Source organism: Syngnathus acus, chromosome 3, assembly GCF_901709675.1.
Source record: "Syngnathus acus chromosome 3, fSynAcu1.2, whole genome shotgun sequence".
Classification (NCBI taxonomy): domain Eukaryota; kingdom Metazoa; phylum Chordata; class Actinopteri; order Syngnathiformes; family Syngnathidae; genus Syngnathus; species Syngnathus acus.
In genome coordinates, this window is record NC_051089.1 from 60,976 (window position 1) to 76,467 (window position 15,492).

Genomic DNA, 15,492 nt, shown 5'->3' on the forward strand with positions numbered 1-15,492 from the left:
ATTCAGGCCAGAAAAGTCTGTCGGTTTGGTCCGGACGAAAACCACTGTTTTACTTTGTAAACTTCCAATGCTACTGTCGACTTAATGGCGCACTTGTTAGCACGTCCGCCTCACATGCCTGGTGATGCGAGTTCGACCCCAATCTCAGGACTATTTTTTTGTCCTGCCTTGTTTGTATCTATGTATATACCTTATTTTTATTGTTCTTATTTTAATTTTATTCAGAAAATAAACCGTCATGCACACATCGTGTTAAAATCTACTTATTCTTCAGATCGGCCAGATCTCTGTCGACATATCCTTGGTTTCAGTCCTGCTGCAACAGACCCTGCCGCCCTTTCCATTGAATGACTATAAAGCATTAATGCTCAAAGTGCAGCAACACATTTTCTCATTGTTCTGTGAATTTATTTTCAAGAAAAGCTTCTTTAGAATTCCATTGTGCACATTGCACACTTCAATGTTTTTGTCTTCAGCTAAAAAAAACAAAAACAATGTATTCATACATGGCAAAATTGCTTTGAATTGAGAATCTGCCCCGTAGTAGTCTACAGTGCATTGAATATCGATTCCAATGTCAATCAGCCTCAAGCAGAACGTAATACCTTGAGATTCCGGTTAGCTCGCATAGTAGCAGGCAAGGGTTTGCTTCCTGATACCATTGTTTTGGTTTAAATGATTTTATATTGAGCACAATTTCTATTGCTATTGATCTGGTGTCCATGGCGGTGTACTGTACCATCTTGAATTATTGGCCAGCCCAAATATGACCCTACTGCTCCTTTATGGCTCCAAGGGCTTTTTGATACCCTCAAGTTGACTGTCGGCCGGAAAAACGTGACATCATTTACGTTGAGGCTCCGCCCACTCATATGCAATTCTTTCCCAAAACTTTGTGAACGGGTTGCAGACAGGGCATCAGGTCACGCGATGCGGCGGTCACGCCAGCCGTCTAAAGTTGTTCTGCGCCGTCAGAAGTTGCTCTGCTGCAGACAGCGGCAGCCACACCCGGCCGGGCACTGCTCCTGCTTCCGGAACCAGTCCATCATGTGACCCGTGTGGCCGCCGTGGCCGCAGCCGAGGCAGAAGTGGGAAGAGCCCCGCACGGCCACGTGACACACCACACACTGGAAGCTCAGGCGCTTGCAGGCCACGCACTGAGTGCCGCGACTGGGACTGCCGCAGTGGCAGCATAGCACGCACAACTCTGGAAACACAAGGCACCGCGACAAGGAAGTTGCCGTCGGCTCATGACTAAAGGAAGATGGACGGGAAGTTTGCGCGTCTGTGAAAGGGGCAGGAAACCAAGCACAGGCGGCCACGTACCGACACCTTGGTGCGGCTCGGGCGGACAGGAAGCGAACTTGAGCACGTCGGCGCGCTTGTCTCGCAGGTCCCACCGATAGAGAATTTCCGCATAGCATTTCTTAAAGTCATCAAACTGCGGCGTGTTGGTCGGGTCCAAAAGTCTGCGGGCAAGCACGAGCGACATCATAAACTCTATTTTGGGGGAGGGGTTAGGGCGCTTTTACCTTCGGTTCATGTCGTGCCGCTCACGCTCCCGTTCCTTTGGCTCGACGTGTCCCCGGCTGCCGTGGCGGGCGTCTTCGGGGGACTCGCTGCGGCCAAGAGCCTGTTCCGGCTGTTCCCGACACGCAAACGCCATAGTCGACTCGCTCGAGCCGGCCTGAACAAAAGTCACATGACGTCACCCGCTGCGCCGGCGTGACCTTTGCGTTTTCAGTTGCTTACGTGACGGCCCTAGACCATGTGACATCAGACAGGTCTGCAAATGGAGTGGGCGGGTCCATACTTACAAAACGCGCTTGGCGTGCCTGCGGCGCAGGGTGCGTCACTTCCACGTTGGCGCCCGAGTCTGTAAAGACACTGCATAGCATGGCGAGAGTCTGCACGTCACTCATGTGACTGTAGTGCTCTACGCTGAGTAGGGAAGGGGAGGGAAGGGAAGGGTTAGGACGTCCTATATTCCCGTCTGATCGTGACAAGATAGCAGGTTGGTGCTGACCATTATCCGTCGGCGGCAACTCACAGCGTCTCCAGCAGGCGGCGTCCAAATGGATGACTGGCCCAGGGTGCGTCTGCGTCAGGGTCCGAATCGGGACTCAGGCCTCGACCGGTCGCCGCCGAGGCCAGAGCCCACACCTGAAGGCGCGCGCAGATTTACATCCTACGCGTTGCCGTACACGTTTACTGGCACGCGCGGCATCTTCCCATCCCGTACCTTGGCCACGTCACGACGTCCGACGGCCAGTGCAGCGGCGGCGTTCTTCTGGCACGTGTCCTCCGTGTCACTCATGTTCAGGCTGTGGACAACAGCAAGTGTTGGGACGAATAATTACGCCTCACATTTCAATAGCACTTCTCTGGACCCTCACAGACGCACAAGGTGTTCTTTCTGATACCCTCGGGTTGACTGTCAGCCGGAAAGACGTGACATCATTTGCATTGGCGCTCCACCCACTCACATGTAATTCTCTCCCAGAACTTTGTGAACGGGCAGCAGGCAGGAGATTTCCTGGATGATGACCTTCCCCGCCAACTTGATGGAGCGCCCCCCGCAGTCGGCACCGTCCCTTTTGCTCTTGAAGCGCCGAGATTTCTGGAGGACGCATGCACGCACGCACGCACGCACAGACGCTCACTTCAACACTCCAAACAGCCACCTGCGTGTGAACGCGTTGTGTCTCGCGTGTGCGTGCATATCACCCGCTCTTTGTAGTAGAAGGAGGAGATGGAGACGGTGTCTTTGTCGGCCCGAGTGGGGCTGCCGCTGTAAAGTCGGAGCGTGTTCTGCGACTCTGCGCGAATCTTCATGGGCGTCAAGACGCCGCTGTGGTAGGCCGACAGCGCCGACAGCGACCTGACAGGCGTGGGATATGCGCATTACGTATTCACGCCGGCGCCGAAACATGCAGCTAGGTCACTACCTGGGCGTGGGCTCGGTGGGCGGGGCCACGCGGTGCATGCTGATTGGCCGGGTGAAGTAAACCAGACACCCGGTGCCACAGAAGCGAGCGCCCGACGTGCGCGGGAAGGGAATGTTGGCATCCTGCAAACACAACGCCCGCCGCACAAACAGCAAGGTGTCGAGTGTGTGGGCAGATCGTGTTTTGCAAAGCAATTTCTTGACGGCCAGAGTCTCGTCGATGTCGCGGCCGAGCTGTGCCAAACCCCGCCGAGCTCACGCAAACGGGCCACGCGACCCTCGGTGGCGGCTCCGGATGTCTGCCCCGCCCTGCTTACCTGGTAGGACCCGTAGGTGTTGATGACTCGCGGAAAGGCCTGCAGCGTCGGAGCCACGGGATTGGACAGCACGAAAGGTCTTGAGGACGGGCTGTCCTCCTGTGAAGAAGACACGCACGAAAAGGCGCCTTTCTAATACGTCGATCCGTTCACTTTTTGGGTTGGGACCTTATTTTTGGAAGAAAAAAAAAATAAATAGCCAAGGGTTTCCTATCTTAGCGTCTTCTCACCACGACGGACTCCAGGCAGGACACGAGCTTCCGGACGCAAGGTTCTAGACAGTTTTGGTTCCTCTTCACCTTCTGCAGGGACACATCACTCAAGACCTGAAAGACGAGACGCACGTGAGGACGCGGCAGGGACGCAGCGCCTCGAGGAGTGCGTCCTACTTTGTGGATCTTTGTCTTCATGGCGGCAGAGATGCTTGTCGGAGAGAGGAACTGAAAGGTAGGGGCGCTGTTGTTGGGATATTGTCCCGGGAACTTCATGAGCAGGCGGACCTGATGAGTCCCGAAGTGAGCCGACACTACGCAGCTGCAGTTCACCGCGTCCATCTAAAAATTTTTTTTAAAAATCCCAGTCAGAATAAACAAACGGGCGTCTGCGATCGCTGCCTTTGCATCGGCTCTCACCTCCACGTTGACATTCCTGATCTGCAGGTTGACCAGGGAGAATTCCTGTTGGAGCGTTTGAGCCAGGCCGGAAGACGCCGTCGAGTCCCGCCCGCCGTCTTGATCTGGGGATGGAGCGCAGGTGTGAGCAAATCCATCTTTCAGAGGTGTCCGACGTTCTCGTCGAGCAACAATGAGGAGCCGCAGCCCTGTCCCGACTGAGCTCCGGTTTGAGATGGAGTGTCGTTGTTGCCATCACTAACGACCGCTTTCAGTCTGCCAAAGAAAAGACATCCCCAGGAGGGGGGAGCGGCCAGGAGGGGAGAGCGGCCAGGCCAGGAGGGGTCCTCAGCTGGGAGGCGGAGACAATGCGTTAGAACGGCATCCAAATGACTAATTTCTGTATTAAACCGCTTTTCTACGGACATCCGTGGCGGTAGCCGTCCAGCGGTGATAGCGACGCCCCTAAGCGCAGAGACGGCAGCACAATCAATGCTTTCAAACGATGCCGCTATATCAGGCCAGCTCTAGCGTAAGCCCAGGGCTTTTGTGTCTTCTTTCCCCGACAAGCCAAACCGTCCCATTTAGCAAAGCCATGGCAGGACCCATGGGTCCGGTGGAAGACACTCAACCGCCTGAGAACAGGCAGATCAAAAGCTGCTATTGCCAGATGGGGCTACAAAACCGCCCCAACCCTCTGTGAATGCGGAGAAGAGGACCAGACGATGCATCACTGCCTTGTCTGCCCTCTACTAACCAACCCCTGCATCTTAAAAGATCTCGCTGAATTCAATGACAACGCAAAAGACTGTGTAAAGACATGGGAAACTGTCATCTGACTAGCACTTCAAAGACACGAAAAGAAGAAGATGGCAGGATGGCAATTAGCCAGGAGCGCTTCCTCCCGACACGAGCGGACGGGATGTACGTGCGTCACCTTGAGGATGAGGCCCGACGAGAATTCTGGCGCGCTGTCCGTCAGAATCGGTGGACGTCAGCGTCTTGTCCGACTCCACCATGGCTGCCGCGCCGTCCGCCAGCTCGTCCGGCAGGTCGCTCAGGCACAGCTGCAGCGCAACGACCACAATGACGGCGGTGAGCAATGGCCGCGGCGGCTACAGGGGCCGCTCGGTTGCGGGGTCGAGGTTGACCTTTTGGAGCTGCGGGTCCACCCTCCAGATCCTCAACGTCTGATCTCTGGACCACGTCACCAGCTGGAAGTCTTTGCAACCTGACAAACAAGCACAGCCGTCGACCAGTCAGCTTTCAGGTGAATCAGAAAAGAGTTAGGGTTAGACCCTGTCCCTGTCCCTGTCAAAACTTGCTGTTTAGAGTTCTTGACTTAGGAAGCTGTCAAGAAGCAGTCCTTCCATCACAGAGTTCAGCTAATACTTCTGGAAGGCGTCAACGTGCGCGTGTGGGTAATGCGCGTACGTGCGTGACCTTCCTTTTGCGGCCTCCACTGGAACTCCAAGATGACGTCGTCATGTCCCACGAAGGCGTGGACAGGACTGTTCAGGTCCAGTGTGGACCACAGGAGGAGACTGTTCTCGCGCCGCAGCTGAGGAACCATAACTGTGACCAGCCCATTGGAGAAGGGCTGAAATATGCACGCACATAATAAACACACACACACACGTACACAATAAACACACTTGTGCGTTCAACAAACAGACTGACAGACAGAGACATGAGCATTTGCAGAAAAGTGACAAGCACGGCGTCCTAACCGTGTATCGGGCCTTCCACACGGGAACCTGACATGACAAGATGTTCAAGTACTTCCTGGGCTGGCGGTAGTCCCAAAACTGCACAAACACACACATGCGCACGGACCAGGTGACAAACGGGAATGCGTCGTGCGCGCGTGTCAGTGCGTGCGTGCCTCTAACCCTGACAGAGTTGTCCTGACTACTGGTGGCCAGGATGAACTCGTGCTCCGGGTGCCAGTCCAGCCCGTGGATCTTGGACAGATGCGCCGCCACATATTCGCACGCCGTGTTGGGTTTCTGTAAAGATGCGCGCGTGCCCACTTTAGCACAGAAGAGCCACTTGAGTTTGTCAGCGTGTTGGCTGGCACGCTTGCGCCACCTTACCCGTCTGTCCCAGATGCGCACGTCCCCGTCATGACTGGAGGCCAGCACGTCACGGCTCCTGCGGTTCCACTTGACCTGAGAGGCGCCGGCTGACCGCAACAAACACAGCTGAGTGAAAAAGGGCCTTCCGGACGTGCTCGCTCAATGGAGTGACAAAAGTGTCGCTGCCATTTGTTTGTTTGTTTGCACTCACCGACAGCAGACAGTGCCACAGCAGGTTTGCGTGTGTCTCTGTAAGGACAGAGGGACAAGGACAAGCAAGAACAACAACAACAACAAAAAAGGCTGCGTGAGCTAATGCAAAGCAAGTTAACGCAACCTTCTCACCTGATGTCCCAGATGTACATATACGTGTCCACCGAGCTGCTAACCAGGAACTCGGCTTCGAAGCACGACCAGTCCAGATCGCTGAGCGAGCGCACCCGTCGCATCAAGTCACGTGTTGCGAAAGAAAAACATATCATGAACTTTGTATCAGATGACGTCAAACACGCTCGCGTGATCCCGCCGTGACCTCACGTGACATCACAACTTCCTCAAGCAACACGTGGCACCACACTGTGACATGATCTCACGCGTCATCACACGATGCAAATGATCCGCGCAGCCTACGAGGTCACGCACCTGATGACTCGTGTGTGGCCTGACAGCGACGTGTGGACACTTCCTACGCCGTCCTTCCACGAATACAACTCCACGCGTTGGTTGCTCTGGAAACAATGGACACAAAGAGGCACAGAGCAAGCGATAGCAAAGCGACGTCAGGCTCGGGCGGCGGCGGTCGGGGGAAACGGACCGAGGCGGCAAAGACGTGCGCCTGAGAGCGGTGGGGGTTCCACTGGACGGTGCCCACGTCCCACTTGCTCTGGCGAGACATCTTCTTGGCCAGCTCCGACGGCGCCTCCAGGTTGACCACGTACAGGAAGCGGCGCCTGGCGGGAAGGGCAGCCCATAAAAAAGGCCACGTTGTGGCAAGTGCCGCATCCCCAAACCTGGCCGATCCACGGCCACTCGAAAGCTTGCGTTCTCGCCATTGTTAGGATTGCTGATTCTGCCCGTCTATGACTATCGTCAAAATGCAACTTGCACCCTAACAGCAAAACAAAAGCGAGGTGGTAGCTGCTTCTTTTGATTTGGGACGCAAATATGTCAATCGCAGTACAGCCATGTGGTTCTTTTTTGAGGAGTGGGTCTGCTCCGTGTTTGAGAATTCAAACATATGAAGACACTCGTTTGTTCATTCAGTCACTACAAAAGAGACGTGTTGAACTATTTTGGCCTTCTTGAAAAGGGCCTTTTTGTCGTCACCATGCACCTGTACGCTTCTAAACGGTAATGGCCACCCGGGCGACATCGTCCCTGATGTCGGTCGCCGATGTCTGTCGCCAATGTCGGGCTTATTTTTAAGACGGCAGGCAAGCAAGCGCCACCACGTTCGGCGAGGGACTTACCCAGAAAGCACGGCGTGCGAGCCCAGGCAGTCCACGGACATGGTGGTCGCCTGGCAACACAAGACGTCAACGTGTTGACGGGAGGCCGTATTTCACACAAGTGTTGCGAAGCCTATCGAAGCCCGATGTGACACGCTGCCAATTTAAGAACTACAATCGATTTATTGCCGTTGTCTAAGAAAGGTAGCTTTACAACCAACATTTTTTTTCCGGTGCGTCGATGCAACATAAAACAAATGGTACTACTAACAATTAAAACTCAATGTGGAAAAGCATATACAACGTGGCGTCTACAAACTACCGATGCATTTTGACCTCTAGAGTTATTCAAATGGTTCAAAAACGTTGGTCGGCACGTACGAAACCTAGTGCGAGTTAGAAAAAGCACCACACGATCGCACCTGCGCGTCTCGAAACTCCAACACCACATTCTCGCTGCTCCAGCGCGCCGCCATCTTGTTGGACCGACCCGGACGTCAACAATTCGTCACGTGACAAAAATCCCCTCGTAATGCCACGCCCTGTCTGGGAGGCATATGGGTCTCGGGCTTTTCATACATATGGGTATCTGCTTTCCTACTGGCCCTTTTTCTTGTCTTGAATGGAAGAAAGATTTTCGAAGCATACCGTATAGCCAGGTGTCGGACGTCCTCAACAAACTAACCGCAAGAAAATTCCGCGAGTTCGGATGTTTTGAAGCGTGCTCATGGGATGCGACTGTTTGAGACTCCCGGTTCAAGACGGCGGCCATTCTGCACGTCCCTCCAATTCTCTCGCCCACCTCAGGCTTCATATGTGGTGAAAACTGGGTCGGTGTCGAAAAGAACTCCGCAGTAAGCGTTGTTCTAGTTCAGGGGTGGGCAATTCCGGTCCTCGAGGGCCGGTGTCCTGCATGTTTTACAGGTCTCCCTGCTGCAACAACCTGATTCTAATGATCAGGATTGCTATCCAGCATCTGCAGACTTTGCTAATTATCTGACCATTTGAATCAGGTGTGTTGCAACAGGGTGACGTAGAAAACATGCAGGACACTGGCCCTCGAGGACCGGAATTGCCCACCCCTGTTCGAGTTGAATCTGAGACCGGAGGAAGATAAAAGAATATAAATGTATTGAATGGAATTTACTGTGCTCCAATAAACAAAACAAAACTAAATGATGGTGTTGCTTCGCTACCCAGCGCTGCCGCATGTTTCAGAATTTGACAATTTCAGAGTCGTTGCTTTTTGCTCAACCTAAACGTGATTTAAGGCGCCGCGAGATTATCTTTAGTCACGTGACAAGGGGCGTTTTGGGAGCCGTCACACTGACGCCCGTGCGCGACTCTGCCAGGGGACGTGTTCGGAGAGGGTTCGCCGAGCTCCCGCATTTCCGAACGTAGCAGCACTGGCGCACCGCGTCTCCAGTCAGAGTGCCGAGTGCACGCACTAGCACTCCGTTTTTGGTGTACTGGTTGAATTTCCATACGGCTAAATTGAGCAAAGCACTGAATTTCCGAGCGGTCTCGTTTTGACCTAGTGCGCGCAGAGTGAAGTTTCGAACGCGCCCAAATTGCATTCGCAAATTGAACGGAATCTTCACGTGGTAAGAACGTCTTTTCTGATTGGCCGAACTACGACTGTCGCTGATCCAAGATGGCGCAGCCCGGAGTGGAGCATGTCGTCGCAGACGCGGGAGCTTTTTTGCACAAAGCTCCTCTCCAGGTGGCCTTTTCTCCAGTTAACCTACAGAATACAAACTTTGCCGATGTCGATCTTATTTGAGGCAACTTCGACCGGACAAGATCTTATTTATCACCGCGGAGAAACGTGGGTCTCATGAACCAGATGACGCCACAGCTAGCGACGTATAGACTTCCCATTCCCAAAACATTTTGTCGTAAATACATGATACGACATCGACTAGGCTACTTTGCACCTACAAGATTACACCACTTTTGTCGTAAATACATGATACGACATCCACTAGGCTACTTTGCACCTACAAGATTACACCATAACTACTGGATTCAATTTAGAATTGTTGTCACTATACATAAGATACTGGTACTAAAATGATACATGGCAAAAATGCAAAACATTAGTAAATACAGTACAATGAAAATTACAACTTCAATTTAGTTTCATCATTCATCTTAGGACACTCACAAAAAGTGGTACTGAACCGTTTTTGATCATTGCAGACCGGTACTGGTACAGATATCTCGTGCCCCACCACTGGATTACATGGCAACTCGTGGATGGCGTCGCAACCATTACATGGCACCACGACTACGTGGAGTAAAACAAAGATGAGATTTATGCGGCTATCGCTATATTGTGTAGCGTGACTGGGGGCGGGGGGCAAGAACTGGATCGCAATGAATTGTAACTTCATTCGTATCTTGAAAGGCGGCAAGGGGACGCGAGGGTGATGAAGGTGACAGCGACGGACATTTGACGATGCGTTTCAGGACATTGGGAAGAACGTCTACACGCTGAGGGAGGTGGTGGACGAGATTCGGGACAAAGCTACCAGGAGGAGTCTGGCCTTCCTCCCGTACCAGCTCAACCTACGGCAGCCTGCGGCCCAACACGTCCGATTGGGTAGTGGCGCCGGCGGGGCAAGGGGGGTCTGCGTGGACTGACGGCGCCTTTGCGGCTCCCTCAGTGACTGATTTCTCCAAGAAGACGGGGGATTACCCCAGCCTGTCACCCACCGACATCAAAGTTTTGGCGCTTACGTTGCAACTGGAGGAGGAACACGTCGGGACGGGACATCTGCGCAAGGAGCCCCGCCACCAGGTGTGATCCCCGAGCACGGCCTCAACCCCGCCCCCACTCTCCGACAGCCTTTCGTTTGTCGTTTGCAGGTGGATGTGAGCGACACGCAGCGCCACCCGGAGACGCCCGTCAATGTGGCGGGATTCTACTTCCCTTCCAAGGTCAGAGATCATCTTTGGCCTGCTCGGCGCTCGTTGAGCACAATTCCCAAATGTTTCCCGTTTTCTGTCTGCAAAAACAATGATGATGATGATATCCAGTACATGGCAGCGCAACTATTGGCTTCGGTCAGTAGAAAATTAAAATAACACGGTAACTATTCTTAACACCGCACGTAAACTCAGAGTTGGTCATAATAGTCAAGGTTCTGCACCAGCACAAATTTTCTCTTGAAATACGTAACCCCGCTAAAAAGGGGGAATTGATGCAATATGAGTAATTAAGTTACGAGCGCGCTTACGGCCCGAAGTCATTTGAGCTACCTATGTTGCGTTGTTGACGGGGACAGGAAGTAGCCAAGCTGTGGCGTCGTCGTCGTCTTCTTCTTTTGTCAGGGTTCTGAACGCAAACAGGAAGTGAGGAGCACGCCGGTGTCGCCTGAAACGGAAGCGGACAACTTCAACAGCTTCCTGTTCTGGAGGCAAACGCCGGCCCCCGTTGACAACCACCTGTTGGCTTTACTGGTCATTACAACACTCATTAGCTCAGCTCGTAGGGCTTAGCCGGAACGGCTCAATGATGCTTTTTTTGTCATAGGAGGAAGGTGCCATGCAGGAAGTCACCGGGGAAGAGGAGGAGGAGGAGGAGGAGGAATGGGAGGGCGATGACAACGAAAGCGGAGCTTGGATCACGCCCAGTAACATCGGGCAGATGAAAATAGACTCCTCTGATTGGACGGCAGATGCCCAGGTCAAAGTTGGATGTCTGACCACAGACTTTGCCATGCAGGTGAGGTAGAGGTGTTACCATGGCGACCGCACACACCATCGTGCCACTCGAACCCATTCAGCGCACAATTCGTGTGGCCTTTCACCACCATTCGCCCTGTGGCGACTCATAGCTCATCACACCACTCGCCGTGTAACTGGCCACATGACTCATCGGTTAATTCAACATGTAACTGATAGAGCTTGATGCGACTCTCACCCTGTGACTGAAAAGCTGCAACTAGTACGACTGGCGTCACACCACATTTCTCACTCAGCGTGCATCTCGCATAGCTCACGTGACTGTGTGTAACTCGTGCGGACAACTCACCATGTGACTGGTGTGGGCAGAACGTTCTGATCCAGATGGGGCTCCACGTGGTGTCGCTCCGCGGAATGTTAATCAAACAGGCTCGGAATTACATCCTCAGATGTCACGCTTGCTTCACGTGAGTATCGTACACACGTATGCGCAGGCTGGCTTGCTTGACGGGAAGAGAGGTTCATGGTGTTGAAAGCATTTGTGCATGCATGCGTCTGCGTCAGGACCACCAGCGACATGAGCAAACAGTTTTGTCCAAAATGTGGCAACCGAACGCTCAAGAAGGTCAGCGTCAGCGTAGACGAGGACGGACATGTGCACATGCACTTCTCTAGCAACCCCAAAGTGCTCAGTGCACGTGGCCTCAGGGTAAAACAAACGGACACACACAAAACATGCACAGGAGGACATGAAACAGTCCCACCAACACACGACAAAGTATACGCCACCTGAGCTAACCAACGGCCTCGTTGTTGTCGCTGTTTGCTTTCCGCGTTCGCAGTATAATTTGCCGCTCCCGCGGGGGGGTAAGCACAGCCAGAACCCGCACGTGTGCGAGGACCAGCGCTTCCCTCAGCAACGTCTGTCCCGAAAAGCCCGCCAGAAGACGGATGCGTGGGACCCGGACTACGCGGCCGGCGGGGCGTCACCTTTCTGCCAGAACGACATCTACAGTCGTGCCGCCAACCTCAAGCTCCGAGACGCCGACTGCGGCGCCGGACGCCGCAGAGTCAACCCTAACGCCGCCCGCAGAAAGTACAACAAATGAGCTGCCTACTATGCCCCGTCCGGGTCGGTCCGATTGAAATTAATTCCACAGTAATTGGGGATTCACGCTTTGCATTGGCTTTGCAGTTGTTTAAAATCTCATTCAACCTGAAATTGACTCCCTCTCGTTTGTTACAAAGTGTGGAACATGACAGCAGGGGGCGCCTTATTGTTACACAGCTTGACGGAAGCTCACTGCCATGCTTGACTAGTCCCTCCCTCCAAAAAAGGCATATCTTACAAACCTCCATATAAATAAGTACATGCATATACGCACATAAGTACAACTAGTCCACTAGAACAGCTTGACGCGTCAATTGACGCGCATTTCAACTTTGTGTCATGACTACTTAATACGCGTTTGTAGGAAAAATCTGACTCATTTATTTAATCTGGTCAAACTAAAAGTGAAGACACAAAAGTGATCAGGATCCGTTGAGGTGAGGACCTTGTTCCATGTCCTCGCTCTCTTCCGTCTGATCGGCCATCTGCGATGCGTGGCCTTCCTCCTCTTCCTCCTCCTCCTCCTCTTCCACGCCAGCACCATCTATAGGAGAAGAAACGATGTGAGGTGGCAGATGACGGGCGCCGATGGCTGGAAGGCAAGGGAGGGCTGCGGACCTTGTGTGCGCTCCCGTCCCGGTATGTGTCCGGCCTGCAGCATTCCTTTCAAGCGCTCCACCTCAGCCAGTGACGACGCCTGGGCGATGGCGTTCTGGCAACACACACACAATGCGCTCGGCAGCTCTTCCTCTTGGCGCGATCGGTAGCAACACACGTCGATGGGTAGCAAACATGTTGCTCATTGCTCTCCGAAATGAAAGCGGATGGAAAGAAAAATCAAACGGGCTGTTCGTCTCGCTGCTAAAAGACACGGATCCGGATTGGATTCAAGAGCGACACTTTTTTCCATCCAATTCCATGCAGCCACCGCATCCTTGGAATCAACAGCGGGTTCCAGATTCAAAGCGCGTTTTGTCCGCTTTCATGGAAAAAATTGGAGATCTCATTTAAATGTTTGCGGCGAGGACAACTTGAAGCTGCACAAGGTCTGGACACGCTTCGAGGACTCGCGTCGTTCCTACCTTGATGGCTTCGACGTCGGTGTGCGACGGGCCCGTCCTCGCCTTCTCCAGCTGCGCCGCCATTCCGGGCGTGAACCTGCAAGGGAAAGCCAGAGTCAGACGGGGCGCTCTCCGGGCAGCTTCTCCCACATCCGATCCAACGTAGTATCTGTTCCCGAGTCGAATAGGAGATACGTCCGTCCGACGCACCCGCCCGCCGGGGACCGACCCTCTTACGTTTTGCTCTGCTTGGCGATATCCTTCGCCAGCTGAGCGCCGCGTTTGCCTTTGAACATTTTCTCCGCCTCCTGGCGCTCCTGCGACCACAAGCAGACGTCGTTACAGTGACGGCCGTGAGCGCTTCTCGCCCGGAACCGATCTCCACGGGCCGGGACGCGAGCGCTTCCCGCCTGAACCGATCTCCACGGGCCGAGACGTGAGCGCTTTCAGCCCGGACCCATCTCCACGGGCCGGGACGTGCGGACAAAACGGCCGCCGGCCTGACACCCCCCACCTTGAGTTTGACCTTCTGGAAGTCCAGCACGCGAAGCTGCGGGATTTTGTGGACCACGTAGAGCCTGTAGTGCTTCTTGTTGGTCACAGGATTCCTCAGCAGGCTGGCCGGACGACAGCGAGAACAAGGTGAGGAGGTGGTCCGGCCGCGCGGCTCCCGCCGACCTCGCACTTCTCACCTGAGCAGAGTCAACGTCTTCACCGACGCCAGCGGTTCCAAGTCGCCCTAAAACACAGCCATTGGGCAATGGTCATTCCATTGAAGTTATTCAACATGTTGACTAGGTTTGCCAGTCATGATTATTTTTATCTTTTTTTAATTTATTTATTTATTTATCTTTTCAAGTATGGTTTTATCGTGAATTGGATTTTTTTGAGACATTCAATGTTATTTCAGATTGACACGAATCGATCACGGCGGAGGTACCGATATGGTCCGTGACTCCCATTAAAAAAAAAGGGAAAAAAAAGGCAAAAATGTTGATTTCCAAAGTGAAAGCAGGCGATTGCAAATGTCTTACTTTGAGTTGGCACGCGGCATAACCAGTCTGCTTTCACCATATTTTCTGTTGCGAATATTTTGAAGCCCTGGTCAGGTTGTGACTCACCAGTTCCTGGATCTTGTTGTTGGTCAGGATGAGTTCTCGCAGAGCTGGAAGACTCTGCTCCAGGTTCTCTCCGATACGACTGCATAACAACGTCACAACGCTTGCCGAGTCAACGGCGGCGACCGGAAGAATCAAAGATGCGCTCTGTTTGCACAGCTCACCAGATCCTGTTGTTGTTCATCAGCAAGGTCTTGAGTCGCTTGAGGAGCGGGAAGCCGTCCAGTTTGCGGATTTCGTTATCCGAGAAGTCCACCGTGTCGAACTGATCCAGAGTGGCTCCCAGATTCTCCAGAACTGGAATTTTATAACCTGGCAAAGCGTGTCCAAAACAATTGGTGCTACTTGAAAACCTTTGAGTGAAGGCCCCAGTGCTTAAAGTCTTTTGCTGAGGTCGCCTTGTCTCATTGGACAGCAGCCAGATGGACCGGCTCATTGACTAATTCGAGAGCAGGTTAGCATAATGTCCTCGCATAGGGAGGCAAACTTCACATTATTGTTGAGACAAAAATGACCCGGGTTCAAGACGCTAAACTACGCAGGGAGCCACTCCTGCCCTCTAAATGAGGCCTCATTTGGTTTCTAGGAAGCTCATCGTTTGGTTTTAGGAGTGACTGGTGCAAAAACAACTGTTTTGAGTGTAACCCTCGTACAGTGTGGCGCACAATATCGGCCGTCGCTTTTAGAGCACGGCTGCAGACGCAGATGCACTTTCCAGCTAATGTTAAGATGAGCCGCTTCAAGCAGTTCGTCCAGAGGTTGAGCCAACCCACAATCTTGGGAACGTATTTTTATCAGAGATCTCAGTCAGCAGAGGTTTTACAGTGACGGCGAGGGAGCTGAACCATACGGCATGACAGTATGTTGGAGGAGAGTCCCTCCGGTCGCGGCCAGGCAGACAATGAGCCAGCTAACATGCTAACGAGCGGCGGCGTGCGTGCGTGCGTTTTCTTACCCCTCAGGTCCAGCTCTCTGTCCCTCACCGGGTTCGTGTACTGAGCTGCCTGCTCAATTAACTCCGCGGAAAGCTTCACCATTTTCGGGCTAAATCAGGAACAGCGACACAGATGCTGTCTTTAACGGAGCATGCGGAAATGACACACGCTGCAGT

General features: G+C 53.2%; 3 protein-coding genes across 8 annotated transcripts; 1 reads left to right on the top strand and 2 right to left on the bottom strand.

Annotated features, from left to right (window-relative positions):
- Positions 1–733: 733 nt before the first annotated feature.
- Positions 734–7,925, bottom strand: LOC119120772 (GATOR complex protein WDR59-like). Of its 4 annotated transcripts, none has more exons than XM_037247976.1 (25): positions 7,824–7,924; positions 7,423–7,472; positions 6,768–6,903; positions 6,596–6,681; positions 6,299–6,379; positions 6,165–6,202; positions 5,972–6,060; positions 5,768–5,884; positions 5,606–5,683; positions 5,319–5,475; positions 5,027–5,106; positions 4,813–4,942; positions 3,897–4,000; positions 3,654–3,818; positions 3,495–3,590; positions 3,265–3,363; positions 2,949–3,070; positions 2,728–2,881; positions 2,487–2,620; positions 2,243–2,324; positions 2,051–2,163; positions 1,818–1,941; positions 1,533–1,687; positions 1,327–1,469; positions 734–1,207 (listed from the first exon to the last, which is right to left on the bottom strand). In XM_037247976.1, exons 1-25 carry the CDS (start codon positions 7,875–7,877, stop codon positions 972–974), a joined length of 2,823 nt encoding a protein of 940 aa, XP_037103871.1. In that variant the 5' UTR covers positions 7,878–7,924; the 3' UTR covers positions 734–971. The 4 variants fall into 4 exon arrangements, with proteins under 4 accessions (XP_037103871.1, XP_037103870.1, XP_037103869.1 ...); XM_037247975.1 differs by having other exon boundaries at positions 5,027–5,108; positions 5,315–5,475; XM_037247974.1 differs by having other exon boundaries at positions 5,310–5,475.
- A 1,030-nt stretch (positions 7,926–8,955) lies between these two features.
- On the top strand, positions 8,956–12,313 carry LOC119120880 (RNA-binding protein NOB1-like). Its single transcript, XM_037248107.1, has 9 exons — positions 8,956–9,124; positions 9,874–10,006; positions 10,071–10,204; positions 10,273–10,344; positions 10,738–10,866; positions 10,940–11,131; positions 11,461–11,558; positions 11,656–11,800; positions 11,934–12,313. Exons 1-9 carry the CDS (start codon positions 9,056–9,058, stop codon positions 12,198–12,200), a joined length of 1,239 nt encoding a protein of 412 aa, XP_037104002.1. The 5' UTR covers positions 8,956–9,055; the 3' UTR covers positions 12,201–12,313.
- A 246-nt stretch (positions 12,314–12,559) lies between these two features.
- LOC119120924 (U2 small nuclear ribonucleoprotein A'-like) lies at positions 12,560–15,474 on the bottom strand. 3 transcript variants are annotated; one of them, XM_037248184.1, is made up of 9 exons: positions 15,337–15,472; positions 14,546–14,693; positions 14,385–14,463; positions 13,956–14,002; positions 13,778–13,880; positions 13,501–13,580; positions 13,285–13,360; positions 12,821–12,914; positions 12,560–12,746 (listed from the first exon to the last, which is right to left on the bottom strand). In XM_037248184.1, the coding sequence occupies exons 1-9, from the start codon at positions 15,416–15,418 to the stop codon at positions 12,625–12,627; spliced, it is 831 nt and encodes a 276-aa protein (XP_037104079.1). In that variant the 5' UTR covers positions 15,419–15,472; the 3' UTR covers positions 12,560–12,624. The 3 variants fall into 3 exon arrangements, 2 of the variants coding, with proteins under 2 accessions (XP_037104079.1, XP_037104078.1); XM_037248183.1 differs by having other exon boundaries at positions 12,586–12,746; positions 13,501–13,880; XR_005097589.1 differs by having other exon boundaries at positions 12,566–12,746; positions 13,285–13,880; positions 15,337–15,474.
- Positions 15,475–15,492: the final 18 nt, after the last annotated feature.

Coding starts and splice junctions, on each gene's coding strand:
- LOC119120772 (XM_037247974.1), bottom strand. CDS start 7,877: ATGGCGGCGCGCTGGAGCAGCGAGAATGTGGTGTTGGAGTTTCGAGAC. Junction 6,904..7,422: donor TCGCACGCCGTGCTTTCTGG/GTAAGTCCCTCG, acceptor CCTTCCCGCCAG/GCGCCGCTTCCTGTACGTGG. Junction 2,164..2,242: donor GACGTCGTGACGTGGCCAAG/GTACGGGATGGG, acceptor GCGCGCCTTCAG/GTGTGGGCTCTGGCCTCGGC.
- LOC119120880 (XM_037248107.1), top strand. CDS start 9,056: ATGGCGCAGCCCGGAGTGGAGCATGTCGTCGCAGACGCGGGAGCTTTT. Junction 10,007..10,070: donor GGCCCAACACGTCCGATTGG/GTAGTGGCGCCG, acceptor CGGCTCCCTCAG/TGACTGATTTCTCCAAGAAG. Junction 11,559..11,655: donor AGATGTCACGCTTGCTTCAC/GTGAGTATCGTA, acceptor CGTCTGCGTCAG/GACCACCAGCGACATGAGCA.
- LOC119120924 (XM_037248183.1), bottom strand. CDS start 15,418: ATGGTGAAGCTTTCCGCGGAGTTAATTGAGCAGGCAGCTCAGTACACG. Junction 14,694..15,336: donor CAGAGAGCTGGACCTGAGGG/GTAAGAAAACGC, acceptor ACGCTTTGCCAG/GTTATAAAATTCCAGTTCTG. Junction 14,464..14,545: donor ATGAACAACAACAGGATCTG/GTGAGCTGTGCA, acceptor GTTGTTATGCAG/TCGTATCGGAGAGAACCTGG.